This window comes from Oncorhynchus clarkii, chromosome 4, assembly GCF_045791955.1.
Source record: "Oncorhynchus clarkii lewisi isolate Uvic-CL-2024 chromosome 4, UVic_Ocla_1.0, whole genome shotgun sequence".
NCBI lineage: Eukaryota > Metazoa > Chordata > Actinopteri > Salmoniformes > Salmonidae > Oncorhynchus > Oncorhynchus clarkii.
This window is the reverse complement of record NC_092150.1, coordinates 88593687-88610218: the sequence shown is the minus strand read 5'-3', so window position 1 is coordinate 88610218 and position 16532 is coordinate 88593687. Positions and strand designations below refer to the sequence as shown.

At 42.0% G+C, this 16532-nt stretch overlaps 1 protein-coding gene across 1 annotated transcript in view; it reads right to left on the bottom strand.

Moving 5' to 3' along the window:
* Positions 1-16532, bottom strand: part of LOC139407421 (kinesin-like protein KIF13B) — a 75193-nt gene that overhangs the window by 20203 nt on the left and 38458 nt on the right. Inside the window, exons 25-30 of the mRNA XM_071151189.1 lie at positions 14837-14994; positions 5708-5840; positions 4307-4327; positions 3852-3980; positions 3385-3484; positions 2735-2861 (exon numbers count right to left, since the gene is read on the bottom strand). Coding sequence (XP_071007290.1) covers positions 2735-2861; positions 3385-3484; positions 3852-3980; positions 4307-4327; positions 5708-5840; positions 14837-14994 — 668 coding nt within the window. The remainder of the gene's footprint in view (positions 1-2734; positions 2862-3384; positions 3485-3851; positions 3981-4306; positions 4328-5707; positions 5841-14836; positions 14995-16532) is intronic.

Genomic DNA, 16532 nt, shown 5'->3' with positions numbered 1-16532 from the left:
AGACATCCTGGGACCGCCCCTGAGCCCAGTTAGGGTCAGACATCCTGGGACAGCCCCTGAGCCCAGTTAGGGTCAGACATCCTGGACCGCCCCTGAGCCATTTAGGGTCAGACGTCCTGGGGACAGCCCTTTTCGGCCTTTCCGAATAAAACCCCCACTCGGGTTTTCGATCAGCAGACCGAGCTAACTAATTACGAGATGGCTAAAGGTTGCAGACCATGTTTTTCTCCATTAGGAGGACAAAGGTTGTAGACCATTGCTGAATCTTTTAACCATACCATGTGGTTAAACTCTTAGACTATCGATACTGACAGAATAAGAACAAGTCTTTGATATTAATTACTAGTCTGCAGCTAGGAATTCGGTATCATTGAACGCGAAGAACGACAACTGCCGAAACATCCATTCTATAACGAATGTCACTCTGAACTATCCCCTCTTACCACAACCGAGAGAGAGAGGGAGGGAGACGGAAAATTCTACAAAAGAAACAAACTTCTCACCAGCGATCAAGACGACACACTGAGCGTAAATATATATATTGACTGCAATTGTCCCCGAATGAGTGAGCGTTCATGTGTAAAGTATTAGCATTTCAATTGTTAGAATTATTAACTCTGTAGTGACTTCTTAGTTGACCCCCACTTCCCCTTTTGTCTAACAAGCCACAATGCCGGTTCAGCCCACTAGGGGCACATTCTATCACCACATGTAACCATATTTACTGTTTGTTTATGCATTTCTGTGAATTACTTAGTAATAAATAAATGATTTAAGACAATTGATGTATGGATGACTCAATGAAGACTGGGTTCGTGCAGATAACCAACAATTTACGGCGTTTGGAATGAGACTAACGTGAGGTAAAGTAAATAATTCATTAATTCGAAGACTAATTGATCAGAAAAAATATCTGAAAAGTTATTTTAGGAAATTATAACTTTGTAATCTGAATATTTTCCTTGGTGCCCCGACTTCCTAGTTAATTACATTTACATGATTAAATCAGTCTAATCGCGTAATACTAATTACAGAGAATCTTTGATAAAAACTATAAGTCTTCAGTTTAATGAGAGTAAAGACACAACATATGTATGCCGTTCGGCCATCGCTCATTCATATTTTTTTATGTACATATTCTTATTCATTCCTTTACACTTGTGTGTATAAGGTAGTTGTTGTGAAATAGTTAGGTTAGAATACTTGTTGGTTATTACTGCATGGTCAGAATTAGAAGCACAAGCACTTCGCTACACTCGCATTAACATCTGCTAACCATGTGTATGTGACAAATAAAATTGGATTTGATTTGATGATGCAGCCAGTCAAGATGCTCTCGATGGTGCAGCTGTACAACTTCTTGAGGATCTGAGGACACATGCCGAAGCTTTTCAGCCTCCTGAGGGGGAAGAGGCGTTGTCGTGCCCTCTTCACACCTGTGTGGGTGTGTGTGGACCATATCAATTCCTTATTGATGTGGACACGGAGGAACTTTAAGCTCTCGAGCAGCTCCACTACAGCCCCATTAATGTGGATGGGGGGGGGGTGCTCGCCTCTCCGTTTCCTGTAGTCCCCAATCAGCTCCTTTGTCTTGCTGACGTTGAGACAAGAGGTTGTTGGCACCAAGGCTGTCTCATCATCGTCGTGATCAGACGACCCACTGTTGTGTCATCAGCAAACTTAATGATGGTGTTGGAGTCGTGTTTGGCCACGCAGTCGTGGGTGAACAGGGAGTACAGGAGGGGACTAAGCACGCATCCCTGAAGGGACCCGGTGTTGATGGTCAGCGTGGCAGATGTGTTGTTGACTACCAACACCGCCTGGGGACGGCTCATCAGGAAGTCCAGGATCAAGTTTCAGAGGGAGGGGTTCAGTCCCAGGGTCCCAGCTTGGTGATGAGCTTGGAGGGGACAATGGTGTTGAATGCTGGGCTGCAGACAATGAACAGCATTCTGCACAGCCAGAAGAGGACTGGCCACCCCTCATAGCCTGGTTCCTCTCTAGGTTTCTTCCTAGGTTCCTGCCTTTCTAGGGAGTTTTTCCTAGCCACAGTGCTTCAACACCTGCATTGCTTGCTGTTTGGGGTTTTAGGCTGGGTTTCTGTACAGCACTTTGTGACATCAGCTGATGTACGAAGGGCTTTATAAATACATTTGATTGATTGATTCTTACATAGGTATTAATTTAATCCAGGTGTATGAGGGCAGTGTGGAGTAGATATTGCATCATCTGTGGATCTGTTGGGGCGGTATGCGAATTGGAGTGGGTCTAGGGGTGTCTGGGATGATGGTGTTGATATGAGCCATGACCAGCTATTCAAACCCATTTAATGGATATAGATGTGAGTGCTACGGAGCGATACTCATTTAGACAGGTTACCTTGGTGTTCTTGGGCACAGGGACTATGGTGGTCTGCTTGAAACAAATTGGTTTTACAGACCAGGTCAGGGACAGGTTGGACATCTAAATTATAGACAAGTTGACTAACAAATAGCAACCAAATTGACAGAAATTATAAGCAGAAACATTAGGCTTGAAAAAAAAAATGGCTCCTGCACCCCGTCAAAAAGAATGTTCCGGTATCTCTGACTGTGGCAGCGTATTTTCTATATAAGCGGGTCGGGTGCAGACCTCAGATTTTCACATATAGTCGAGCGATTGCAGATGGGTTATTAGCAATTACGGGCATGTGAACAAACACAAACGCGCGCACACACACACACACACCCTTTACCTCTCAGCGGGGGCTCCAGGGATCCCGCTACCAGCCGAAGGTAACAGGACGGCGTTACGTTCCTCTGTCAGGGTCAAACGCCACTCTAACAGCTGGGCCTCCCTCTCCACGTCATCCTCTGACTTATCTACAAACACAATACTATTTTAGCTGCATAACACTCATTATTACTACTATTTTAACTGTAAAACACTCATTATCAATACTATTTTAAATGTATAACACTCATTATTACTACTGTTAATAATAGTATTTTAACTGGCATACTCTCATTATTAATAGTATTTTAACTGTAAAACACTCATTATTACTAAGATTTTTGTTCAAATACAAGTCATGAATATGCTCTGTGTGTAATGTGATGTGTGTCGTGAGGAGGTCATGAATACGCTCTGTGTGTAATGTAATGTGTGTCGTGAGGAGGTCATGAATATGCTCTGTGTGTAATGTAATGTGTGTCGTGAGGAGGTCATGAATATGCTCTGTGTGTAATGTGATGTGTGTCGTGAGGAGGTCATGAATATGCTCTGTGTGTAATGTAATGTGTGTCGTGAGGAGGTCATGAATATGCTCTGTGTGTAATGTAATGTGTGTCGTGAGGAGGTCATGAATATGCTCTGTGTGTAATGTGATGTGTCAGTCAGTCTGACCGGGCTTTTGGACCATCTTCTGCAGGTGCTGGTCCAGGTACTGTTGCCTCTTAGTGAGAGTGGTCAGCCACTGGTCCCTCAACCTCTCCAGGTCACCTTCCTACACAAACACACACACACACACACACACACACACACACACACACAATTATCAGAACAAAGTTCAGTTTTGCTTCGCTGTGCCCTACTAAACAACCCCCTGTGACTACTTTTCCTTCACTCAACTCTTATGCGAGAACATCCATTGCATTTTCTTGATTGCTCCCATCCTCTTTCCTCACCTCCTAAAAACCCACTGGATGAGAACGTCATCAGAGAGGATGGACCTCTGACCTTCTAATCCAGCTGTTTTTTTTTTTTTTGAGGAGGCAACGAGAAGAGAGGACGCGAAGAATCAACAAAAAATGCAATTGAGATTCTCCCAATGTCTCAAACTAACTATTAAAACGGATTGCAGTCAGTGTTACCTGATAGCTGTCCACGTCCTCATCCCAGCGGCAGATCTCGCGTACCTCCACGTTGCCAATGGATACAGAGAGGATGTTTGTGGCGATGAGGGGCATGGTTCCTGAGTCAGGTACGGACCGTACCTCCACCTAGAGACAGGGTTAAGGTTAGAGGCATGGTTACTGAGTCTGAGACTGGCCCTGGGTGGGGAGGGGGATAGAGACAGGGTTAAGGTTAGAGGCATGGTTACTGAGTCTGAGACTGGCCCTGGGTGGGGAGGGGGATAGAGACAGGGTTAAGGTTAGAGGCATGGTTCCTGAGTCTGAGACTGGCCCTGGGTGGGGAGGGGGATAGAGACAGGGTTAAGGTTAGAGGCATTGTTACTGAGTCTGAGACTGGCCCTGGGTGGGGAGGGGGTTATTAGAGACAGGGTTAAGGTTAGAGGCATGGTTCCTGAGTCCTGGAAGGAACGTACCTCCACACGACAAGACTGAACCTACTACCTGTATTAATGGCACCTGTTTGAACTTGTTATCAGTATAAAATACATCTGTCCACAACCTCAAACAGTCACACTCCAAACTCCACTATGACCAAGACCAGAGAGCTGTAAAAGGACACCAGAAACAAAATTGTAGACCTGCACCAGGCTGGGAAGACTGAATCTGCAATAGGTAAGCAGCTTGGTTTGAAGAAATCAACTGTGGGAGCAATTATTAGGAAATGGAAGACATACAAGACCACTGATAATCTCCCTCGATCTGGGGCTCCACGCAAGATCTCACCCCGTGGGGTCAAAATGATCCCAAGAACGGTGAGCAAAAATCCCAGAACCATACGGGGGGACCTAGTGAATGACCTGCAGAGAGCTGGGACCAAAGTAACAAAGCCTACCATCAGTAACACACTACGCCGCCAGGGACTCAAATCCTGCAGTACCAGACGTGTCCCCCTGCTTAAGCCAGTACATGTCCAGGCCCGTCTGAAGTTTGCTAGAGCGCATTTGGATGATCCAGAAGAAGATTGGGAGAATGTCATATGGTCAGATGAAACCAAAATAGAACTTTTTGGTAAAAACTCAACTCGTCGTGTTTGTAGGACAAAGAATGCAGAGTTGCATCCAAAGAATACCATACCTACTGTGAAGCATGGGGGTGGAAACATCATGCTTTGGGGCTGTTTTTCTGCAAAGGGACCAGGACGACTGATCCGTGTAAACGAAAGAATGAATGGGGCCATGTATCGTGAGATTTTGAGTGAAAACCTCCTTCCATCAGCAAGGGCATTGAAGATGAAACGTGGCTGGGTCTTTCAGCATGACAATGATCCCAAACACAATGCCCGGGCAACGAAGGAGTGGCTTCGTAAGAAGCATTTCAGGGTCCTGGAGTGGCCTAGCCAGTCTCCAGATCTCAACCCCATAGAACATTTTGGGAGGGAGTTGAAAGTCCGTGTTGCCCAGCAACAGCCCCAAAACATCTGCATGGAGGAATGGGCCAAAATACCAGCAACAGTGTGTGGAAACCTTGTGAAGACTTACAGAAAACGTTTGACCTCTGTCATTGCCAACAAAGGGTATATAACAGAGTATTGAGATAAACTTTTGTTATTGACCAAATACTTATTTTCCACCATAATTTGCAAATAAATTAATTAAAAATCCTACAACGTGATTTTCTGGAGTTTTTTTTCTCATTTTGTCTGTCATAGTTGAAGTGTACCTATGATGAAAATTACAGGCCTCTGTCATCTTTTTAAGTGGGAGAACTTACACAATTGGTGGCTGACTAAATACCTTTTTGTCCTACTGTACACACACACACACAGTAGAAAGTCCTCACAAGAATAGAAAAAAAATACACAGAAACACAGCTACCTGTCTGAGTTGGAAGATGCCCCCGGTGCGTACGTCCTTGGGTGGTAGGACCTCTACAGGGGTGAACTCTCCTGCATCATTCAGCTCCAACACCTGAACCCAGAGATCCAGCCTACGAGTCACCTCACTCCACCTGGAGACACACAGACCAGACATTATATCAGACATTATATCAGACCAGACATTATACCAGACCAGACATTAAACCAGACATTATATCAGACCAGACATTAAACCAGACATTATACCAGACCAGTCATTAAACCAGACATTATACCAGACCAGTCATTAAACCAGACATTATACCAGACATTATACCAGACCAGACATTAAACCAGTCATTATACCAGACCAGTCATTAAACCAGACATTATACCAGACATTATACCAGACCAGACATTAAACCAGTCATTATACCAGACCAGTCATTAAACCAGACCAGACATTATACCAGACCAGACATTATACCAGACCAGTCATTAAACCAGACCAGTCATTAAACCAGACCAGACATTATACCAGACCAGACATTAAACCAGTCATTATACCAGACATTATACCAGACCAGACATTAAACCAGTCATTATACCAGACCAGACATTATACCAGACCAGACATTAAACCAGACCAGACATTATACCAGTCCAGACATTAAACCAGTCCAGACATTAAACCAGACCAGACATTAAACCAGACCAGACATTAAACCAGACCAGACATTATACCAGACATTATACCAGACATTACACCAGACCAGACATTATACCAGACATTATACCAGACATTAAACCAGACATTAAACCAGTCCAGACATTAAACCAGACCAGACATTAAACCAGACATTATACCAGACATTATACCAGACATTATACCAGTCATTATACCAGACCAGACATTAAACCAGTCATTATACCAGACCAGGCAACCGAAAGGTTGCAAGTTCGAATCCCCGAGCTGACAAGGTAAAAATCTGTCGTTCTGCCCCTGAACAGGCAGTTAACCCACTGTTCCTAGGCCGTCATTGAAAATAAGAATTTGTTCTTAACTGACTTGCCTAGTCAAATAAAGGAAAAAAAAAAAAAAAAAACAGACATTATACCAGTCCAGACATTACACCAGACATTAAACCAGACCAGACATTATACCAGACCAGACATTATACCAGACCAGACATTATACCAGACCAGACATTATACCAGACCAGACATTATACCAGACCAGACATTAAACCAGACAATATACCAGACCAGACATTATACCAGACCAGACATTATACCAGACATTATACCAGACCAGACATTATACCAGACCAGACATTACACCAGACCAGACATTATACCAGACATTATACCAGACCAGAAATTATACCAGACCAGACATTATAACAGACCAGACATTATACCAGACCAGACATTATACCAGACATTATACCAGACCAGACATTATACCAGACCAGACATTATACCAGACCAGACATTACACCAGACCAGACATTATACCAGACAATACACCAGACCAGACATTACACCAGACCAGACATTAAACCAGACCAGACATTACACCAGACATTAAACCAGACCAGACATTATACCAGACCAGACATTATACCAGACCAGACATTATACCAGACCAGACATTATACCAGACCAGACATTATACCAGACCAGACATTATACCAGACCAGACATTATACCAGACCAGACATTAAACCAGACAATATACCAGACCAGACATTATACCAGACCAGACATTATACCAGACATTATACCAGACCAGACATTATACCAGACCAGACATTACACCAGACCAGACATTATACCAGACATTATACCAGACCAGAAATTATACCAGACCAGACATTATAACAGACCAGACATTAAACCAGACATTATACCAGACCAGACATTATACCAGACCAGACATTATACCAGACATTATACCAGACCAGACATTATACCAGACCAGACATTATACCAGACCAGACATTACACCAGACCAGACATTATACCAGACAATACACCAGACCAGACATTACACCAGACCAGACATTACACCAGACCAGACAATACAACAGACCAGACATTATACCAGACCAGACATTATACCAGACCAGACATTATACCAGACCAGACATTATACCAGACATTATACCAGACCAGACATTATACCAGACCAGACATTATACCAGACCAGACATTAAACCAGACCAGACCAGACATTACACCAGACATTAAACCAGACCAGACATTATACCAGACCAGACATTATACCAGACCAGACATTATACCAGACCAGACATTACACCAGACATTAAACCAGACCAGACATTATACCAGACCAGACATTATACCAGACATTATACCAGACCAGACATTATACCAGACCAGACATTACACCAGACATTAAACCAGACATTAAACCAGACCAGACATTATACCAGACATTATACCAGACCAGACATTATACCAGACCAGACATTATACCAGACCAGACATTACACCAGACCAGACATTACACCAGACCAGACATTACACCAGACATTATACCAGACCAGACATTAAACCAGACCAGACATTAAACCAGACCAGACATTATACCAAACCAGACATTATACCAGACATTATACCAGACCAGACCAGACATTATACCAAACCAGACATTATACCAGACATTATAGCAGACCAGACCAGACATTATACCAGACCAGACATTATACCAAACCAGACATTATACCAGACATTATACCAGACCAGACATTATACCAGACATTATACCAGACCAGACATTATACCAGACCAGACATTATACCAGACATTATACCAAACCAGACATTATACCAAACCAGACATTATACCAGACCAGACATTATACCAGACATTATACCAGACATTATACCAGACCAGACATTATACCAAACCAGACATTATACCAGACATTATACCAGACCAGACATTATACCAGACATTATACCAGACCAGACATTATACCAGACATTATACCAAACCAGACATTATACCAGACATTATACCAAACCAGACATTATACCAGACATTATACCAGACCAGACATTATACCAGACCAGACATTATACCAGACATTATACCAGACCAGACATTATACCAAACCAGACATTATACCAGACATTATACCAGACCAGACATTATACCAAACCAGACATTATACCAGACATTATACCAGACCAGACATTATACCAGACATTATACCAGACCAGACATTATACCAGACATTATACCAGACCAGACATTATACCAGACATTATACCAGACCAGACATTATACCAGACCAGACATTATACCAAACCAGACATTATACCAAACCAGACATTATACCAGACATTATACCAGACCAGACATTATACCAGACATTATACCAGACCAGACATTATACCAGACATTATACCAGACCAGACATTATACCAAACCAGACATTATACCAGACATTATACCAGACCAGACATTATACCAGACATTATACCAGACCAGACATTATACCAGACATTATACCAGACCAGACATTATACCAGACATTATACCAGACCAGACATTATACCAAACCAGATATTATACCAGACATTATACCAGACCAGACATTATACCAGACATTATACCAGACCAGACATTATACCAAACCAGACATTATACCAGACATTATACCAGACCAGACATTATACCAGACATTATACCAGACCAGACATTATACCAGACATTATACCAGACCAGACATTATACCAGACATTATACCAGACCAGACATTATACCAGACCAGACATTATACCAAACCAGACATTATACCAAACCAGACATTATACCAGACATTATACCAGACCAGACATTATACCAGACATTATACCAGACCAGACATTATACCAGACATTATACCAGACCAGACATTATACCAGACATTATACCAGACCAGACATTATACCAAACCAGACATTATACCAAACCAGACATTATACCAGACATTATACCAGACCAGACATTATACCAGACCAGACATTATACCAGACCAGACATTATACCAAACCAGACATTATACCAAACCAGACATTATACCAAACCAGACATTATACCAAACCAGACATTATACCAGACATTATACCAGACCAGACATTATACCAGACATTATACCAGACCAGACATTATACCAGACATTATACCAGACCAGACATTATACCAAACCAGACATTATACCAGACCAGACATTATACCAGACATTATACCAGACCAGACATTATACCAGACATTATACCAGACCAGACATTATACCAGACATTATACCAGACCAGACATTATACCAAACCAGGCATTATACCAGACATTATACCAGACCAGACATTATACCAGACATTATACCAGACCAGACATTATACCAAACCAGACATTATACCAGACATTATACCAGACCAGACATTATACCAGACATTATACCAGACCAGACATTATACCAGACATTATACCAGACCAGACATTATACCAGACATTATACCAGACCAGACATTATACCAAACCAGACATTATACCAGACATTATACCAGACCAGACATTATACCAAACCAGACATTATACCAGACATTATACCAGACCAGACATTATACCAGACATTATACCAGACCAGACATTATACCAGACATTATACCAGACCAGACATTATACCAAACCAGACATTATACCAGACCAGACATTATACCAGACATTATACCAGACCAGACATTATACCAGACATTATACCAGACCAGACATTATACCAGACATTATACCAGACCAGACATTATACCAAACCAGGCATTATACCAGACATTATACCAGACCAGACATTATACCAGACATTATACCAGACCAGACATTATACCAAACCAGACATTATACCAGACATTATACCAGACCAGACATTATACCAGACATTATACCAGACCAGACATTATACCAGACATTATACCAGACCAGACATTATACCAGACCAGACATTATACCAAACCAGACATTATACCAAACCAGACATTATACCAGACATTATACCAGACCAGACATTATACCAGACATTATACCAGACCAGACATTATACCAAACCAGACATTATACCAGACCAGACATTATACCAGACATTATACCAGACCAGACATTATACCAGACCAGACATTACACCAGACCAGACATTATACCAGACAATACACCAGACCAGACATTACACCAGACCAGACATTACACCAGACCAGACAATACAACAGACCAGACATTATACCAGACCAGACATTATACCAGACCAGACATTATACCAGACATTATACCAGACCAGACATTATACCAGACCAGACATTATACCAGACCAGACATTAAACCAGACCAGACATTACACCAGACATTAAACCAGACCAGACATTATACCAGACCAGACATTATACCAGACCAGACATTATACCAGACCAGACATTACACCAGACATTAAACCAGACCAGACATTATACCAGACCAGACATTATACCAGACATTATACCAGACCAGACATTACACCAGACATTAAACCAGACCAGACATTATACCAGACATTATACCAGACCAGACATTATACCAGACCAGACATTATACCAGACCAGACATTATACCAGACCAGACATTACACCAGACCAGACATTACACCAGACCAGACATTACACCAGACATTATACCAGACCAGACATTAAACCAGACCAGACATTAAACCAGACCAGACATTATACCAAACCAGACATTATACCAGACATTATACCAGACCAGACCAGACATTATACCAAACCAGACATTATACCAGACATTATACCAGCCATTATAGCAGACCAGACCAGACATTATACCAGACCAGACATTATACCAAACCAGACATTATACCAGACATTATACCAGACCAGACATTATACCAGACATTATACCAGACCAGACATTATACCAGACCAGACATTATACCAGACATTATACCAAACCAGACATTATACCAAACCAGACATTATACCAGACCAGACATTATACCAGACATTATACCAGACCAGACATTATACCAGACATTATACCAGACATTATACCAGACCAGACATTATACCAGACATTATACCAGACCAGACATTATACCAGACATTATACCAAACCAGACATTATACCAGACATTATACCAGACCAGACATTATACCAGACCAGACATTATACCAGACATTATACCAGACCAGACATTATACCAAACCAGACATTATACCAGACATTATACCAGACCAGACATTATACCAAACCAGACATTATACCAGACATTATACCAGACCAGACATTATACCAGACATTATACCAGACCAGACATTATACCAGACATTATACCAGACCAGACATTATACCAGACATTATACCAGACCAGACATTATACCAGACCAGACATTATACCAAACCAGACATTATACCAGACATTATACCAGACCAGACATTATACCAGACATTATACCAGACCAGACATTATACCAAACCAGACATTATACCAGACATTATACCAAACCAGACATTATACCAGACATTATACCAGACCAGACATTATACCAGACATTATACCAGACCAGACATTATACCAGACATTATACCAGACCAGACATTATACCAGACATTATACCAGACCAGACATTATACCAAACCAGACATTATACCAGACATTATACCAGACCAGACATTATACCAGACATTATACCAGACCAGACATTATACCAAACCAGACATTATACCAGACATTATACCAGACCAGACATTATACCAGACATTATACCAGACCAGACATTATACCAGACCAGACATTATACCAGACATTATACCAGACCAGACATTATACCAGACCAGACATTATACCAAACCAGACATTATACCAAACCAGACATTATACCAGACATTATACCAGACCAGACATTATACCAGACATTATACCAGACCAGACATTATACCAAACCAGACATTATACCAGACCAGACATTATACCAGACCAGACATTATACCAGACATTATACCAGACCAGACATTATACCAGACATTATACCAGACCAGACATTATACCAGACCAGACATTATACCAGACCAGACATTATACCAGACCAGACATTATACCAAACCAGACATTATACCAGACATTATACCAGACCAGACATTATACCAGACATTATACCAGACCAGACATTATACCAGACATTATACCAGACCAGACATTATACCAAACCAGACATTATACCAGACATTATACCAGACCAGACATTATACCAGACATTATACCAGACCAGACATTATACCAGACATTATACCAGACCAGACATTATACCAAACCAGACATTATACCAGACATTATACCAGACCAGACATTATACCAGACATTATACCAGACCAGACATTATACCAGACATTATACCAGACCAGACATTATACCAGACATTATACCAGACCAGACATTATACCAGACCAGACATTATACCAGACATTATACCAGACCAGACATTATACCAAACCAGACATTATACCAGACCAGACATTATACCAGACCAGACATTATACCAGACATTATACCAGACCAGACATTATACCAGACCAGACATTATACCAGACCAGACATTATACCAAACCAGACATTATACCAGACATTATATAAGACCAGACATTATACCAGACATTATACCAGACCAGACATTATACCAGACATTATACCAGACCAGACATTATACCAAACCAGACATTATACCAGACATTATACCAGACCAGACATTATACCAGACATTATACCAGACCAGACATTATACCAGACATTATACCAGACCAGACATTATACCAGACATTATACCAGACCAGACATTATACCAAACCAGACATTATACCAGACCAGACATTATACCAGACATTATACCAGACCAGACATTATACCAGACCAGACATTATACCAGACATTATACCAGACCAGACATTATACCAGACATTATACCAGACCAGACATTATACCAGACATTATACCAGACCAGACATTATATCAGACCAGACATTATACCAAACCAGACATTATACCAGACATTATACCAGACCAGACATTATACCAGACATTATACCAGACCAGACATTATACCAGACATTATACCAGACCAGACATTATACCAGACATTATACCAGACCAGACATTATACCAGACCAGACATTATACCAAACCAGACATTATTCCAGACCAGACATTATACCAAACCAGACATTATACCAGACCAGACATTATACCAGACATTATACCAGACCAGACATTATACCAGACCAGACATTATACCAGACCAGACATTATACCAGACCAGACATTATACCAGACCAGACATTATACCAGACCAGACATTATACCAGACCAGACATTATACCAGACCAGACATTATACCAGACCAGACATTAAACCAGACCAGACATTATACCAGACATTATACCATACCAGACATTATACCAGACATTATACCAGACCAGACATTATACCAGACATTATACCAGACCAGACATTATACCAGACATTATACCAGACCAGACATTATACCAGACATTATACCAGACCAGACATTATACCAGACCAGACATTATACCAAACCAGACATTATACCAGACCAGACATTATACCAGACCAGACCAGACATTATACCAGACCAGACATTATACCAGACCAGACATTATACCAGACCAGACCAGACATTATACCAGACCAGACCAGACATTATACCAGACCAGACCAGACATTATACCAGACATTATACCAGACCAGACATTATACCAGACCAGACATTACACCAGACATTATACCAAACCAGACATTATACCAGACATTATACCAGACCAGACATTATACCAAACCAGACATTATACCAGACATTATACCAGACTAGTCATTACACCAGACCAGACATTACCGGAGTCGTACTCATTAGTGCCCACTTAGTGCCCAAAACATTTTGCAATCGGAACACATTTTCCAATGAAAAATAGAGTTTCTTATTGAACAAGTGCAGATAGCCCCTCGTTTCATCCACTTGGGTTCTAGTGAATTACAACCCAGTACACACCAACCCATATGTCCCATCTACACCGGTAGACTCCTACTAGATCTCACCTCTCTCTGAGGGTTCGTGTCTTGGCCTGAATGACTCCCAGATCCCAAAGAGCCAGGTTCCTGCGGTGGTTCACCTGTTTATGTCCAAACACCTCGATGGCCACTGCCCCCTCCGCCACAAACTCCACAAACTCCTCGGACACACACACCTCCAGCTCCTGGGAACAAACAACACGTATAGACAAACAAACATGGGCACTGTTCTACTGTTCTTCTGCTTTACTCTGGGTAGGTTTGCAAAATCCTGGAAAGTTGGCGACGGCGGATTTTTTTATTTATCCTAACCAACTGTATTATTTAGTTAGTTGTTTTTGTTGTTGCATTGTTTTTAACTTATTTCGTACATAATATTGCTGCTACTGTCTCTTATGACCGAAAGAGCTTTCTGGATAACAGAACAGCGATTACTCATCTCGAACTGGACAAAGATTATTTATTTAACGACGCTCGTCAGATGTGGCAGGGCTTGCAAACTATTACAGACAACAAAGGGAAACAGCCGTGAGTTGCCCAGTGACGCGAGCTTACAAGACGAGCTAAATGCCTTTTATGTTCGCTTCGAGGCAAGCAACACTGAAGCATGCATGAGAGCACCAGCTGTTCTGGACAACTGTGTGATCACCCTTGTCATGGATCCCTCCGGAACTTTCATCAGGCACACCTGTGCCCTATTCCCACTGATTAGTATATATGTGCCCTTTGGTTTCCATGGTCTTGTCGATTATTGTTACAATGTCCGTTGGTACGTGTGTTGTGTGTTTTGGGATTTCGTGCCCTTGTGGATTGCGCAAATGATTACGGGTCTCGTCCCATGTGATAATCATTGTGCGCATGTGTTATTTATTCGAGGTACTCCTCGCTTCTTTTGTTTGGGTTCCAACCCTGTGTTTTTGTATAGTGTTTGTTTGGTCTTCGTCCCTTGCCTATACACGGCACACCATCGTTTGGGTACAATAAAAAAAACTATTACGTATTCCTGCTTCTGTCTCCCGAATCAATTATACCAACTAGACAACCCTCTACGTAGCCGATGTGAGCAAGACCTTTAAACAGGTAAACATTCATAAAGCCGAAGGCCAGACGGATTACCAGGATGTGTACTCAAAGCGTGCGCAGACCGAATGTCAAGTGTCTTCAATGACATTTACAACCTCTCCCTGACCGAGTCTGTAATACCTACATGTTTCAAGCAGACCACCATAGTCCCTGTGCCCAAGTAACCTGGCTGAATGATTACCTACAGACCCCCGGTACCCCATGTACATCGCCTCCACACTGACCCGGTACCAGTACCCCATGTATATAGCCTCCACACTGACCCGGTACCCCATGTATATAGCATCCACACTTACCCGGAACCGGTACCCCACGTATATAGCCTCCACACTGACCCGGTACCCCCTGTATATAGCCTCCACACTGACCCGGAACCGGTACCCCCTGTATATAGCCTCCACACTGACCCGGAACCCCATGTATATAGCCTCCGCATTGACCCGGTACCCCCTGTATATAGCCTCCACATTGACTCTGAACCGGTACCCCATGTATATCGCCTCCACACTGACCCGGTACCGGTACCCCCTGTATATCGCCTCCACACTGACCCGGTACCCCATGTATATAGCCTCCACATTGACCCGGTACGCCCTATATATAGCCTCCACATTGACTCTGAACCTGTACCCCATGTATA